Source organism: Thamnophis elegans, chromosome 2 (genome assembly GCF_009769535.1).
Source record: "Thamnophis elegans isolate rThaEle1 chromosome 2, rThaEle1.pri, whole genome shotgun sequence".
NCBI lineage: Eukaryota > Metazoa > Chordata > Lepidosauria > Squamata > Colubridae > Thamnophis > Thamnophis elegans.
Genome location: NC_045542.1, coordinates 168,300,620 through 168,315,448, shown reverse-complemented (window position 1 = coordinate 168,315,448; position 14,829 = coordinate 168,300,620). Strand labels below are relative to the sequence as shown.

At 50.1% G+C, this 14,829-nt stretch overlaps 1 protein-coding gene across 1 annotated transcript; it reads right to left on the bottom strand.

Annotated features, from left to right (window-relative positions):
* Positions 1–43: 43 nt before the first annotated feature.
* Positions 44–13,028, bottom strand: LOC116502564 (major histocompatibility complex class I-related gene protein-like). The gene is made up of 7 exons (XM_032208440.1): positions 12,956–13,028; positions 9,903–10,148; positions 9,111–9,386; positions 8,452–8,739; positions 7,962–8,033; positions 3,023–3,174; positions 44–223 (listed from the first exon to the last, which is right to left on the bottom strand). The coding sequence occupies exons 1-7, from the start codon at positions 13,026–13,028 to the stop codon at positions 44–46; spliced, it is 1,287 nt and encodes a 428-aa protein (XP_032064331.1).
* Between the last annotated feature and the right edge of the window lie 1,801 nt (positions 13,029–14,829).

Below are 14,829 nucleotides of genomic sequence, written 5' to 3'. Positions count from 1 at the left end.
TCCTGCCAGGTATCGAGGACTCAAACCTCTTGGGCTCCCATTTTCACAGAATTTCATCTGGGGGGGGGGTGTGCCTCATCACCAGGGCCACCTTATCTTCCTCAAAGGACAGGGTAGCTCCTAACTTGCATAGGATGTCACGACCCAAAAGAGGAACTGGACACTCAGGCATATAGAGGAACTGGTGTTCTATATTTCCTCCATTCAGGGAACATTTCAGGAGCTTCAATAAAAAGGTTACATTACTGCCTCCTATCTTCATTCAGACCAAGGGTTCAGGGGGGGGCTTGACTTAACCCTGGTCCCCTTCAGTCTTCAGGCGACTCATCTACTGCAGCCAAGCCCATAGCATTTGTCCTCTCTTAGAGCCGACTTCGGCCTCTGCCCTGGAATCCATGGGGCCTCATTCCTCTTCCCCTTCTTCCTCTTTGTCTCTATTCAGAAAGACCTTACATGCAATTTCCATGATCTCCACTAAAAGCTTTCTTAAAATTTCTTTTTTTTAGCATTTTTTATTATTTATTATTTATTAATTATTTTTTCCCTTCTACAATACCTTACAGTCATTATATCAACATTGTTATGACATCATACCTGAACATGTATATAATATTTTACTTCTATATTTACACACTTTTATACACATAATAACTATCATAACAATAACCATAATCAAAATTAATGTCAGTCGGAGAAGCGTTGGCTGTGGCACCAGCAACTGCGCCAAGAATAAAGTGCTTCAATTCTCCATTGGGCGACGTTGAAATCACGTCTTTGAGAACTCCCTCCGGCCTCCGGCCTCTGTAGATTGTGTTGTGCTGCAGAGGGAGAAAAGGGAGGAAGTTAAAGCCCTGGTTTGCATGTGGACTGTAGGAGAGGCTGAGCCCAAGGGAGGGAGGACAAATGCATCATCAGTCCCTCCATGCCCACAAGAGATCTAAGTCCAGCCCTCCTTGAATTCCCTTGACTCTTATCTACAGTCCCATCTGCCTTGACTTTTAGTCCTTCAGATGTTTGCAGAGAGCAATAAATCTTGATACCCATTTGAATTGCCTGGATCTTCAAATTTCCCTGGTGCTTGACAGAGCAGGCACTTTCTGTCCTCCATCTACCTCCCTCTTTCCCCCAACAGCAACCCCCAGCAGGCATGGGAGTAAGCAGCCAAACTGGAGAAAGGCTTGCAATTCCCACCCACAGAGACAGCCCCTCCCTACAGAGAGGAAATCTCGGGGAGGGATCCTCACTTCTTCCAGTCGGGATTTAGGCCTGGCTACAGCACGGAAACCGCTTTGGTCACATTGATCGATGATCTCTGGAGAGCCAAGGATGGAGGTTATGCCTCCGTCCTAGTGCTCCTTGACCTCTCAGCGGCTTTCGATACCATCGACCATGCTATCCTTCTGCGACGACTGTGGGAGGTGGGGGTGGGAGGCACTGTCTTACGGTGGTTCTCCTCTTACCTCTCGGACAGGTCGCAGTCGGTGTTGGTCGGAGGGCAGAGATTGACCACTAGGCCCCTGAATTATGGGGTGCCGCAGGGTTCGGTCCTGTCCCCCCTCCTGTTTAATATCAACATGAAGCCGCTGGGTGAGATCATTCGACGGCACGGGATAAATACCATCAGTATGCGGACGATACGCAGCTGTATCTGTCCGCCCCGTGCCAACTCAATGAAGCGGTTGACGTGATGTGCCAGGGCCTCGAGGCTGTTAGGGACTGGATGGGGGTTAACAAGCTTGTACTCAATCCAGATAAGACCAAGTGGCTGGTGTGCTTCCCTCCTACTAATTGGCCAAGTGTTCCATCTCTCAGGCTGGGGGGTCAAACAGTACGCCCCTCAGACAGGGTTCGCAATTTGGGAGTCCTCCTGGACCCACAGCTGACTTTTGAACACCACTTGTCGGCTGTGACCAGGGGGGCATTTGCCCAGGTTCGCCTGGTGCACCAGTTGCATCCCTACCTGAACCGGGAGGCTCTCACAACAATCACTCACGCCCTTGTGACCTCTAGACTGGACTACTGCAACGTGCTCTACATGGGGCAGCCCTTGAAGAGCATTCGGAGACTCCAGCTTGTCCAGAATGCAGCCGCGCGAGCGATTGTGGGTGCACCTCGGTTCACCCACGTAAACCTATCCTCCGCGAGCTGCACTGGCTGCCTATTGGTCTCCGGATACGCTTCAAGGTGCTAGTCGTCACTTATAAAGCCCTTCATGGTATTGGACCTGGGTACTTGAGAGACCGCCTGCTGCCAATTACCTCCACTAGACCGATTAGATCCCACAGATTAGGCCTCCTCCGAATTCCATCTGCCGGCCAGTGTCGACTGGCAACTACCCGGAGGAGAGCCTTTTCTGTGGCTGCTCCGACCCTCTGGAACAAACTCCCCGTGGAGATTCGAACCCTCACCACCCTCCAGGCCTTCCACAAAGCCCTTAAAACCTGGCTGTTCCGACAGGCCTGGGGCTAAAGAATTGTTGCCCCCGTCTCGAATGGTACGACTGTCATGTGTTTTAAATTATGTATTGTTTTGTGTCGTTTTAATTTTTTGTTTGTATCCCCCTTCCCTGGTTTGAGTTGTGAGCCGCCGTGAGTCCCCTTCGGGGGAAAAGGGCGGCATACAAATAAAATAAACATTCAACATTCAAACATTCCCCTTAAAGTTCCTTTCCTGCTACCCCTCCAGTTCATCCTCATCCAGGAGCTTTTTTCCTGGATGCCTCCTCATGTTTTTCCAGCCCCCAATCTGTTTCTCTCCCTCCCCTCCAGTCCTGCTGTCTCCCTCCCTATCCCACATTCCTCCCTCAGAGCTGGCCTGGATCCTCTCTGCAGACCATCAGCTCAGAAGATCCAAGCCAGGAGGGGCTGAGCCCCAAAGGAACGCCAGGCAATGCATCTCTCTATGGATACCTTGGAAAGACTAGAGGATGGATTCCCCCCCCCCCCCCACACACACACATACACCTGCACCCCAAGTGTGGAGTTTAGTCTCTTAAATAGACTTCAACAAGTGTCAGGCTCACCTCTGAGCTAACTTTAGGTTGGAGCAGCCGCTGTGACTGCATCTCATCCTCAGTGACATCCATAGGCATAGAGGGTTTCTTTTCTTGTGAATTAGGATCATGGCAAAGTATCATTTTACAATGGAAATCTTTCCTGGATCTCCTCCATTGGTCTGAGATATTCCAAAAAGAGAAGATAGCTAGTTAATTTTCGGGCAGCAGCTTCTGCCTGGGATAGAGAAGGACTCATGCTGAAGACCTCCAGGAGGCCCAGATGATCCAAGGGGCTGGATTATAATACAGCATCCTGAGAAACATGCCTTAGGGCTCACATAAGTTTATGAAAATGAAATGGAACATTTCTGGATGTTATCCTGTTACTGATGCAAGACAGTTGGTATTCCCCATACTTTCCAAACTTGGTAGTTCTTTCTCCAAATCTCACAGCCTTTGTTTTGATTTGTACTCCAGAGCCCCCCCCCATCCCAATCTAGCCAGTTCTAAGTAATTTGGCAGGTCTTAAAAGGCCAGCCCGGGTCCAACTGGGTTAGAAAAGCAGCACAATTTGCAAGCAAGTCAAAAAGCCCATCCTGGAAGAAGGAAACGGCAAAGCACTTCCAAATTCTGGCTGACAAAATTACTGTACAAGCATGCCTGGAGCTGCATTTGGTGAAACTCAGTTCTCCCTACATCCTACATTTACTCTCCCTGTCATGTCTCTTGCTTTGAGTAGGAGCAGAGGAAGCAGCGGATCTTCCACTGCTGGACCTTGGACCCTGTTTTTGTCTCCAGGTGCGATTGCAACCTGCAGGGGCAGAGGATCCATCTTCCATCAGAGCTTCCCTGAAAGTCCCTCTTCTGCCAGATGAAGTGGCACATGGATCTTCTTCAGGGGAAGGATAATGGATATTCTAGTGCTTCTCAGATCATTTAGGGGACTCCCAAGCCCTGATATTTGCCCCTCTGTCCATCGAGGCCAAAGAGGCTTCCTCCCAGACAAGAGGAATGTAGAACATTTTGAGATTTACAGGAGTTGAAAAAATGGCTGCTTAGTTTCTTCTTCCTTTCCGATACCCATTCAAAATGCTGTTTGTGGAGAAGGATCTCATGGGGGTCCTGACTGTGACTCTCATGGTCTGATCACTTCCTACTGATCACTTCCTACTGAGGCTTGACTTTAGGAGACCAATCCCCCACTGTAGGGAGGAGGAACCGATTAGGTGGTTCCACCCCAGACGCCTGATGGACCCTATGGGTTTTCAGACGGCGCTTGGTGTAATACCTGATGCTCTCGTCCACAGTCCAGTGGAGACCTTGGTTGCTGCTTGGAACTCAGCAGCGGCGGGGGCGCTAAACTGAATTGCGCCTTTACGGCCTCTCCAATGTAGTGGATCTAGGAGAGCTCCTTGGTTTACCGAGGAACTCCGGGAGATGAAGCGCCAAAAGAGATGTCTAGAGCACCGCTGGAGGGCCAGTAAGTCTGAGTCAGACCGAACACTGATGAGAGCCTATATCAGAGCCTATCTCGTGGCAATACGGGCGTCAAAATGTGCATATTTTGCCGCTCGTATTGCATCCGCTGAATCGCGCCCAGCCACCTTGTTTAGAATAACCCACTCCCTCTTGAAAGGGAGGGACGCGGATGACCCTTTACAAGGTAGAGCTGAGGAGTTTGTTCAGTTTCTAGCGGATAAATTCGCTCGGATTCGGACAGACCTGGACTCCAATTGCTCAGAGCCAGCCAAGGTACTGGGGGAAGGTCTTGAGCGGAATTTATGGACTGAGTTTCAACTTGTCATGCCTGAGGAAGTGGACAAGGCCATTGGAGTGGTGAGTGCCTCCACTTGTATACTGGACCCGTGCCCCTCCTGGCTGGTTGCAAACAGCAGGGAGGTGACACGTGGCTGGATCCAGACGATAGTTAACACCTCTCTTCAGGAGGGATCCTTCCCGCCCCTTCTAAAGGCTGTGGTGGTGAGACCCCTCCCGAAGAAGCCATCCTTGGATCCAGCCATCTTGAGTAACTATCGTCCAGTTTCCAACCTCCCCTTTGTTGGGAAGGTTGTTGAGAAAGTGGTGGCCTTTCAGCTCCGGCGGTCCTTGGATGAAACCGATTATCTGGATTCCTTTCAGTCAGGATTCAGGCCTGGCTACAGCATGGAAACTGCTTTGGTCGCGCTGATCAATGATCTCTGGAGAGCCAGGGATGGGGGCCATGCCTCCATCCTAGTGCTCCTTGACCTCTCAGCGGCCTTCGATACCATCGACCATGGTATCCTTCTGCGGTGGTTGCGGGAGGTGGGAGTGGAAGGCACTGTGCTTCAGTGGTTCTCCTCCTACCTCTCGGACAGGTCGCAGTCGGTGTTGGTCGGAGGGCAGAGGTCGACCCCTAGACCCCTTAACTATGGGGTACCGCAGGGATCGGTCCTGTTGCCCCTCCTATTTAATATCTACATGAAGCCGCTGGGTGGGATCATTCGTCAGCATGGGATAAAATACTACCAATATGCGGACGATACACAGTTGTATCTGTCCACCCCGTGCCAACTCAGTGAAGCGGTTGAAGTGATGTGTCAGTGCCTGGAGGCTGTCAGGGTCTGGATGGGTATGAACAAGCTTGCACTCAATCCCGACAAGACTGAGTGGCTATTGCTGTTCCCTCCCAAAGATTGGCCTTGTACTCCATCTCTCAGGCTGTGGGGTGAAATTATACGCCCCTCAGACAGGGTTCGCAATTTGGGAGTCCTCCTGGACCCGCAGCTGACCTTAGAACATCATTTGTCGGCTGTGACCAGGGGGACATTTGCCCAGGTTCACCTGGTGCACCAATTGCGACCCTACCTGGACCAGGAGGCCCTTAGAACAGTCACTCACGTGCTTGTGACCTCAAGACTGGATTACTGTAACACGCTCTACATGGGGCTGCCCTTGAAGAGTATCCAGAGACTTCAGCTTGTCCAGAATGCAGCCGCGCGAGCGATTGTGGGTGCACCTCGGTACACCCACGTTACACCTATCCTCCGCAAGCTGCACTGGCTGCCTGTCGGCCTCTGGACTCACTTCAAGGTGCTAGTTGTTACTTTTAAAACCCTGCATGGTATTGGAACTGGGTACTTGACAGAGCGCCTCCTGCCAATTACCTCCCTACGATCAATTAGATCCCACAGATTAGGCCTCCTCCGAATTCCATCTGCTAGCCAGTTTGAGGTTTGAGGTTTGAGGTTTTTGAGGTTTTATTTGCATTTGTAGGCCGCCCTTTTCCCTGAGGGGACTCAGGGCGGCTCACAGAAAACCAGGGAAGGGGGAAATACAACATTGAGACAACAACACATAATAAAATAATGGGCAACATGCATACAACATTCGGGCGGGGTAGGAATCCTTATCCCCAGGCCTGACGGGCGAGCCAGTTCTTCAAGGCAGTGCGGAAGGCCTGGACGGTGGAGAGGGTACGAATCTCCACGGGGAGCTCGTTCCAAAGGGTCGGGGCTACTGCTGAGAAGGCCCTCCTCCTTGTGGTTGCCAGCCGACACTGGCTGGCCGATGGAATGCGGAGGAGGCCTAATCTATGAGATCTTATAGGTCGTAGGGAGGTAATTGGCAGAAGGCGGTCTCTCAAGTATCCAGATCCACTGCCATGTAGGGCTTTATGGGTGATCAATAGCACCTTGAAGCGCATCCGGAGATCGACAGGTAGCCAGCGCAGCTCGCGGAGGATAGGTGTAATGCGGGTGAATCGGGGTGCACCCGCAATCACTCGCGCGGCTGCGTTCTGTACTAGCTGAAGTCGCCGGATGCTCCTCAAGGGCAGCCCCATGTAGAGCACGTTGCAGTATTCCAGCCTAGAGGTCACAAGGGCCCGAGTGACTGTTGTGAGGGCCTCCCGATTCAGGTAGGGTCGCAACTGGCGCACCAGGCGTACCTGGGCGAATGCCCCCCTGGTCACAGCCGCTATATGATGGTCGAATGACAGCTGTGGATCCAGGAGGACTCCCAAGTTGCGGACCCTCTCTGAGGGGTGTAAAATTTGACCCCCCAGCCTGAGTGTTGGATTATTGGCCAAATCTTTGGGAGGAAAACACAACAGCCACTCGGTCTTTTCTGGGTTGAGCACAAGCTTGTTAATCCTCATCCAGTCCATGACGGCTTCAAGCCCCCGGTCCATCACGTCAACCGCTTCATTGATTTGGCACGGGGCGGACAGATACAATTGAGTATCGTCCGCATATTGATGGTATCTGATCCCGTGCCTACGGATGATCTCTCCCAGCGGTTTCATGTAGATGTTAAATAGTAGGGGGGATAAGACCGAACCCTGCGGCACCCCATATTTTAGGGGCCTTGGGGACGATCTCTGCCCTCCCACTAACACCGACTGCGACCTGTCCGAGAGGTAGGAGGAGAACCACCGTAACACGGTGCCCCCCACTCCCACCTCCCGCAGTCGTCGCAGAAGGATACCATGGTCGATGGTATCGAAAGCCGCTGAGAGGTCAAGGAGGACCAGGATGGAGGGATGTCCTTCATCTCTGGCTCTCCAAAGATCATCCATCAATGCGAGCCAGTGTCGACTAGCAACTCCCCGGGGGAGGGCCTTCTCTGTGGCTGCTCCGGCCCTCTGGAACGATCTCCCCGTGGAGATCTGGACCCTCACCTCCCTTCCGGCTTTCCGCAAAGCCACTAAGACCTGGTTGTTCCGGCAGGCCTGGGGCTGATGAGTTCCCAACCCCACTTGAATTATTGCGACTGTTGCTATGTTTTAATTTATTTGTCTTTTGTTTTCTTGTGTGCATTCCCCTTCCCCTCTGCTTGTTAGCCACCCTGAGTCTCTCGGGAATAGGGCGGCATACAAATTGAATAAATATTCAAACATTCAAACATCTCTCTCCCATCCACACCAGCTCAGTCAGCACAGAAGGACACGGGGGTGGATGTCATTGGATGTATTTCTTTCACTTACATTTCAGGAAGAAAATCCCAGCTCCCAAGATGATGGCAGCCACAATTCCCACAGGAATCCACCATGTTCTATCTAAAGGAGGAGAATCACGGTTTTGATTAAATCGATCCAGAGTTCCCTGAAATGGAGATGCTGAGCAATGGAAGTATTTCCCAACCTCCATTGGCCTCCAGGAAGTGGGCCCAAGTGAAGGAAGCCCTCCCACCAAGGCTGCAGAGGGTGGAGCGAATGGCATTGAAGGAAGAGCCACAACCAATCATCTCATCTATCACATCATCTCCTATATCACCATATCTCTTCATAGCTTTGCTATTAAGTTATCATTCCCAACTCCTCTGATGGAAATCACTTCTCTCCCGTTACTAAATGCAGGACTACGTTTCCTGCTCTCCATCTGAAAACATGAGATGGTGCAGAAGAAAACAAACCTCCCCCCCACAGATTTTCAAACATTTCCTTAAAATCTACTTCTACCATCTCAGGCTCTCACCTGCTTCCTCCTTCCAGGCCAAGACCAGGGGCTCCTGCAAGCCCTCGTGCTCCAGGTGACACCAAAAATGATTCCTCTCCTTGGGGTCGATCTCAATGCTGAGCAGGACATAATAGGTCCCATCTGAGTTGGGGGCCACGTTCCTTTGGAGGGTCTCATGTTCCCAGTTCTCTCCATCCCTGGTCCAGGTGGCCTGGATCTCCTTGGGGTAGAAGCCAAAGGCCTGGCAGATGAGGACCTCCAGGCTGTCATCCACCACCTTGCGGGTCACCTTCCCCACTGGGGGCTCTGCAGAAACAGCAACACATGAGTTCCTGGGATTTCTAGAATTTCTGGCAAGATAATTTAAATATCAAGTCCTCATTTTGTCCCCCTCTCCCTCTTCTCCCTCTCCTCCTCTGAACCTCTGGTACCCACAAAGATGAGAACATTGAAGCTCTTCCTGCAATTGGACTAGGTCTTCTTTTTCTACTCAGTCTTTTTATCTTTGAAGTCCTTATTTTGGGGGGCATTGAAGATTATTTTCCCTCTGTAGTATGATGTGAGATACTTCCTGACCCTTTTCTGCAAAGGATGAATTGACTATGTAGGGTAGAAATAATATGGGGATGGGAAGCTGATGGAAACATGCTCGGTGGAGATCCTCTTTTGCCACTCACCTGTCCTCTGCAGAGTCTTCCTCCTGTAGGACAGGTATCTCTGCAGCCACTCAATGCAGGTCTCTTCCAGGTAGATTTTATTTCTCTCAGACCATCCTGTATCCTTCTCCCACTCCTCCTTGACCTTCATGGCCTTGGACTGAGTTATCACCCATATGGGGATCTCCTTATCAAAGCTGATTAAATCCTTTCCATTGTAGCCATAATGCAAAAACCCTCCTTTGGTCCCGTCTTCTCTGAGCTCACAGCCCAAATTCACCTGCCAGATGTGAAGCCCTGAAAGAGACCCAGAGGGAATGGGTGTGAGTGAAAAGGGTCCAGGATTCCTCTCCTAAGACACATTTTTATTCTACCTCCCATTCCTCCCAGGGAGAGAAACCCAATTTCCCTTTCCCCTCTTTATCACACAAGGAGAAATGTCTTTTACTTCAATTAACCCTGCTTGAGCCATGGTGGCGCAGTGGTTAGAATGCAGTACTGCAGGCTACTTCTGCTGACTGCCGGATGACTGCAATTTGGCAGATCAAATCTCCCAAGATTCAATGTTGACTCAGTCTTCCATCCTTCCAAGGTCCGTAAAATGAGGACCCAGATCGTTGGGGGCAAGATTCTGACTCTGTAAACTGCTTAGGGAGGGCTGTAAAGCACTGTGAAGCGGTATATACATTTAAGTGCTGCTATTACTATTGAGGTCAGGCCATGAAGAGTTTCTAGGTGAGGGAGATAATTGGGGGTGGGGATTGGGGTCTTCTTTCCTTTTCAGGAGGCATTGATGTCCCTGGCTCTGCTCACCTCCAGCATGGTGGTCCAGTTTTGATAACTTCTCTAGGTCAGCTCTGAAGACCCACTCAGGGCCCAGAAAGGTCTCCTTCTCTGCCTTCTCCATCCAGGGCACCAGAGGCTCCATCTTCCTGGTGAGGCTGTCAAAGCGGATGATGGGCTGGTCATCCAAGTAGCCCCTAATGAGGAACTGGTTCTGGCCCTGAGTGGGCTCTGAAAGTTGCAGGTAGGAGTAGGACAGGGAATGTGGGGGAGAATCTGGAGAGAGAAGAGCAGAATTGAGGAGTCTGCAATGCAACCCCTTCCCCTTCAAGAGTTTATTAGAGAGGACTGTAAAGCAATACTGTAGGAAGTTAGCACCCACCCCTCTCCTAGAAGAAGGAAATATCCTAGGAAATTCTAAAGAGGCAGAATATTACATTACCCTGAATGTGAAAAGGGAGAAACATGTTTTTAAAGACAAAGCAGCTCCCTGCACCTACCCCCCCACCCCAACCTTTTCAATGGGTCATTGATACCTGGGCCAGTCTATTTTACATAGCAAAGGTAGGATTAGCCTTCTACCAATCTCACCAGATGACACCTCAGAGGATTGAATCAGCCACCAGGACAAACATGCTTGGGTCTCAGCACAGCCTACAGAGTTGCCCCTGCACTGCCCCCTGGGAGTCTCACCACCAATCAGTGTGTCTGTCCATCTCTCTCTGATTCCCTCCCTCCCTCTCTGTCTCTCTCTCACACACACTCTCTCTCTCTCTCTCTCAATCACACACACACAGAGAGACACACACACACACTGTGGTCACCTTGTTGAGTGTTCCAATCACATTTGAAACACTCAACAACTGGCCTGCATTTATGATTTTTTGTAGCATTCTGCAGTCATAGGATCAAAATATATGGTTAAAAGAACCTGGCAGCGGCATTTTTCCCTGGGGGGCTCCGCAGAACATCCCAAGACTGATGCCACTACATCTCCCCTCTTCGGGGACAGGTCCTCTTCAGAAGGACGAAGCCCCGCTGGTTCCCCCCCCCCCGCGTTCATCTTCCGGCCGCAGCCCCACACCATAGAAAACATAGGCACGTGCACACCCAGCGCAATTACAGCCCGGAGCAGGACCAAAGCCCCTCTCCCAACTGGCCCTCCCTCCCTCAGACGGCTGTGACTTTGGAGGGAAGCTTCTGCAAAAGCCCGGGCAAATGAGAACAAGTTCCCGCCGTTAACGAAGACTCCGAGGCTGTAATTGTGCGGGGGTGTGGGGTGCGCGCGCCTATGTTTTCCACGGCGTGGAGCCTCACCGATGCTCTGCGCGGCTGGCAATGACTCCGGACCGGAACCCATCTGGGAAGATGAGGAACACGAGGGGGACCCTGCCCCCCGCGGATGGGCTCCAGAGTCATCACCGGCCGCCCAGAGCCTCGGTGCGGCTCCGTGAACAAACATAAGCGCGCGCACACACCTCATACAATTACAGCCTCAGAGACTTCGTAACAGTGGGAACTTTGTTCTCACTCACCCGGGCGTCTGCAGAAGCTTCCCTCCGAAGCCCCTCCGAGGGAGGAAGGGCCAGTTGGGAGAGGGGCTTTGGTCCTGCTCCGGTCTGAAATTGTGCGGGGCGTGCGTGCGCCTATGTTTTCCACGGCATGGGGCCGCGGCTGGAAGGCGAAGAACGCGAAGCGGACCAGCAGGGCCCCGTCCTTCTGAAGAGAATCTATCCCAAAGAGGGCAGATGTGGTGACATCAGTCTTGGGATGTTCTGCGGACGGAGCCCCCCAGGGAAAAACACCGTGGAGGATGGCTTTTTAACCAGGCGTCTGTCAGAGAGAAAAGGGCAGCATGCGCCTGTGTCTTAGGTAACCCCTGTGAAAGGGTCATTTGACCCACAAAGGGGTCGCGACCCACAGGCTGAGAACCGCTGGTCTAACAGAATAAAATACAGAGAGTTTTGTTTTTACTATTGACTGCAATAGTGAATCTTGTGAAGTCTGTAAAAGAAGAAACAATAAGAAAACCCAGGGATTTGTTTCCCCTTTGGAGGAAGTGGGGCCCGTTCCCCCTACTGTTTTTTTTTCTTTGCTACTGGTGGCTATTTTTTTCCTTGTGTTTTTTTAAAAACTTTCTCTCTTTCCTTTCTCTTTTTGCTTTTTTTCCTTAGAGATAGACTTGATGGGTTTTTTTTCTTTTTTGTTTCTTTTTTCCCCTTGTGGATTATTTTTCTCTCAAAATATTTGAGTTGTGGATTAGGGTGAGAAGAACCAGAAGATATTTTCTGCTTTTTGTATTTTGGCATATGTTTCCCATTCTTTGGTGGATTTTTCCCTTTTTTTAAAAAAAAAAAATAAATTCTTTCCCCTCTTTTTTCCCCTCTTGCTCCTCTTTTCATTTTTTGATACTAGCCACCAAATTGAGGGGCATTAAGTATTTGCATTATAAATTACATTGGATTACAAATCATGTGGATTATAACTAGAAAGACAACTCCAAGACAATGCAAGATGAAGTAAAAAACAACAAATACATCTGCAACATCTGCTTCGACTGCTAGGCCGGTGACACAAAGAACATTGGACACCATGGCTCTCCAAGAGAAAACTAATGCTATGCTGAAAAAAATAATGCAAGCGTTACATGAAGATTTTAAAGAAAAAATAGGCAATCTGGGCGAGAGAGTGGGGAAAGTAGAGGAGGAGCTGAAAAATGGAGGATGATGGAGAAAAATGAACAAGAAATACAGAAGATGGAAGATCTTTCCAGGGAGGACAAAGTTTGCTCATAAGGGTGGAGCTGTACGGTGAGGACTTCGCCCTATGCCCAGGCAGAAGGAACTCTCTATTCTCTCAGAAATAAAAATGGGAGCTGATTACAAATCAGTTACTAAAGTTTTGTGTTTTTTTTTTAAAAAAAACAGGCTCTTTGAATCGCAAGAGAAGGAAGATTTCGCCTTCTGAGAAAGGAAGTTGGGACTGAGAGGGGAGGATGGGGGAGAAAAAGATCCAGCCCAGGACATGAGATCCCCCATGTTTCCTCCCATCCCCCACTTTCCCCCCCCCCGTCGCAAACTCACCGCAAAAAGTCCCAAGCACGAAGGACCCCAGCACAGCTCCCCAGAGCAAGAGGGGAGCCCGGTGCAACGACATCGCCCTCCAACCAGGCGCCCCCGTGCAGCTCCAGTCTAACCGAAGTCCCTTGCCGTCCTCTGAGGAAACTTAGGCGCTGCCCGCGATCGGATCCCGTCCGATCATCCTAGTTATCCCGCTTATCTGAACGCAGCCACCGCGGTATCTTCCTCGCCCATTCTTCTTGGGAGGCTCTCCGATCGATCCCATTTCGCTCCAAAGGGCTTTGGGGGACCTTTTGGTAGAAGTTGGCTGTCGATGATCTGAAGGGGATCTCTCCGGATCAGCTCAGACCCAGCTCCCTTCCGCCCATGGCGCCGGGAGACTGACCAAGGAGCCGCGCTCTTCCTTTCGTGCTTCTCACCCCCACAGCACGAAGGAGCATCTGTTACTATGAATTCCTTCCCTCCGCCAAGGACAGCGCCCAGTCTCCACCCCGCCTCGCCCCTTCGGCCTCTGTCCTGTCCCGAGCTCTGCGGAAGTTTTCCGCCCGTAGAAAGTCTGCGGCTCCGCGAGGTAAAGAGAGGAAACCGCGCAGTGCAGGGCAATAAACGGTTGTTTTGCACGTAATAAAAGGTGCAATAATTGGAAAGAAACAGCAGATGTTTATTATCTTCCGCCCTTCTGAGAACAGCAACGGCAACTCTTCTCAGAAGGGCGGAAGATAATAAACATCAGATCTTTAGCTCTGATTAGCTGCTAATCAGATCTTTAGCTGTGTGTGTATTACATGCAATCAATAAAACAAGGATTGTACATAGAACAATATCGGACCTCTGAAAAGTATAAGCATGAATATGTACTCAGTACTTGGTTTGAGCCCCTTTTGAAGCAATTACTGCCTCAATGCGGCTGGCATGGAAGCTATCAGCCTGTGGCACTGCTGAGGTGTTATGGAAGACCAGGACGCTTCAGCTCTTCTGCATTGTTCGGTCTCATTGTCTCTCATCTTTCTCTCGGCAATGCCCCATAGATTCTCTCTGGGGTTCCGGTCAGGCGAGTTTGCTGGCCAATCAAGCACAGTAATCCCACGGTCATTGGACCAGGTTTTGGTGCCTATTGGTTAATTGTTCTCACTGTTAGGAAATTTATCCTTAGTTTAAGTTGCTTCTCTCCTTGATTAGAGTCCATCCATTGTTTCTTGTCCTTTTCTCTGGGGCTTTGGAAAATAATTTGACTCCCTCTTCTTTGTGACAACCCCTCAAATATGGGGATATTGCTATCGTGTAACCCCTAGTCCTTCTTTTCTCTAGACTAACCAAACCCAGTTCCTGCAACCATTCCTCATATGTTTTCGTTTCCAAGCCTTTAATCACCTTAGTTGGTTTTCTCTGCAATTTTTCCAATGTCTCAACATCTTTTTTATAATGTGTTAATCAAAACTGAATGCACTGTTCCAGGTGTGATCTTACTAAGTTTTATAAAACATAATAATACTTCACATATGATTTTGATTTTATACGTCTGGCTTCTGGGGCAGGGGTGAAATTCAGCAGGTTCTGGAGAACCAGGAGTGGACATTTTGAGTAGTTCAGAAAATCGGTAAGTACCATCCCTGGCTGGCCCCAGAGTGGGGAGGTAATGGAGATTTTGCAGTATCCTTCCCTGCCACACCCACCAAGCCACACCACAGAACCGGTAGTAAAAATAATTGAATTTCACCCTGTTCTGGGAGCTCTTTCCTCAGATTTACAGACATGAAGCTTCCCCAGGCTGAGCTGAAAAAGGGGTGACCAACTTGTTCCATATCAGGAACAGTTGTATTATGACATACAACTGTTGAAGGGGTTGAGACTTCAGTTCAGAACCCCCCTCCCCCCAA

Bases quoted from the DNA above. Each gene is read 5' to 3' on its own strand.
- LOC116502564 (XM_032208440.1), bottom strand. From the start codon at position 13,028: ATGTCGTTGCACCGGGCTCCCCTCTTGCTCTGGGGAGCTGTGCTGGGG. The intron at 9,387-9,902 runs GTGAGCAGAGCC...GGTCTCTTTCAG, and splicing joins ACTGGACCACCATGCTGGAG to GGCTTCACATCTGGCAGGTG. The intron at 8,740-9,110 runs GTGAGTGGCAAA...CTGTTTCTGCAG, and splicing joins GAAGACTCTGCAGAGGACAG to AGCCCCCAGTGGGGAAGGTG.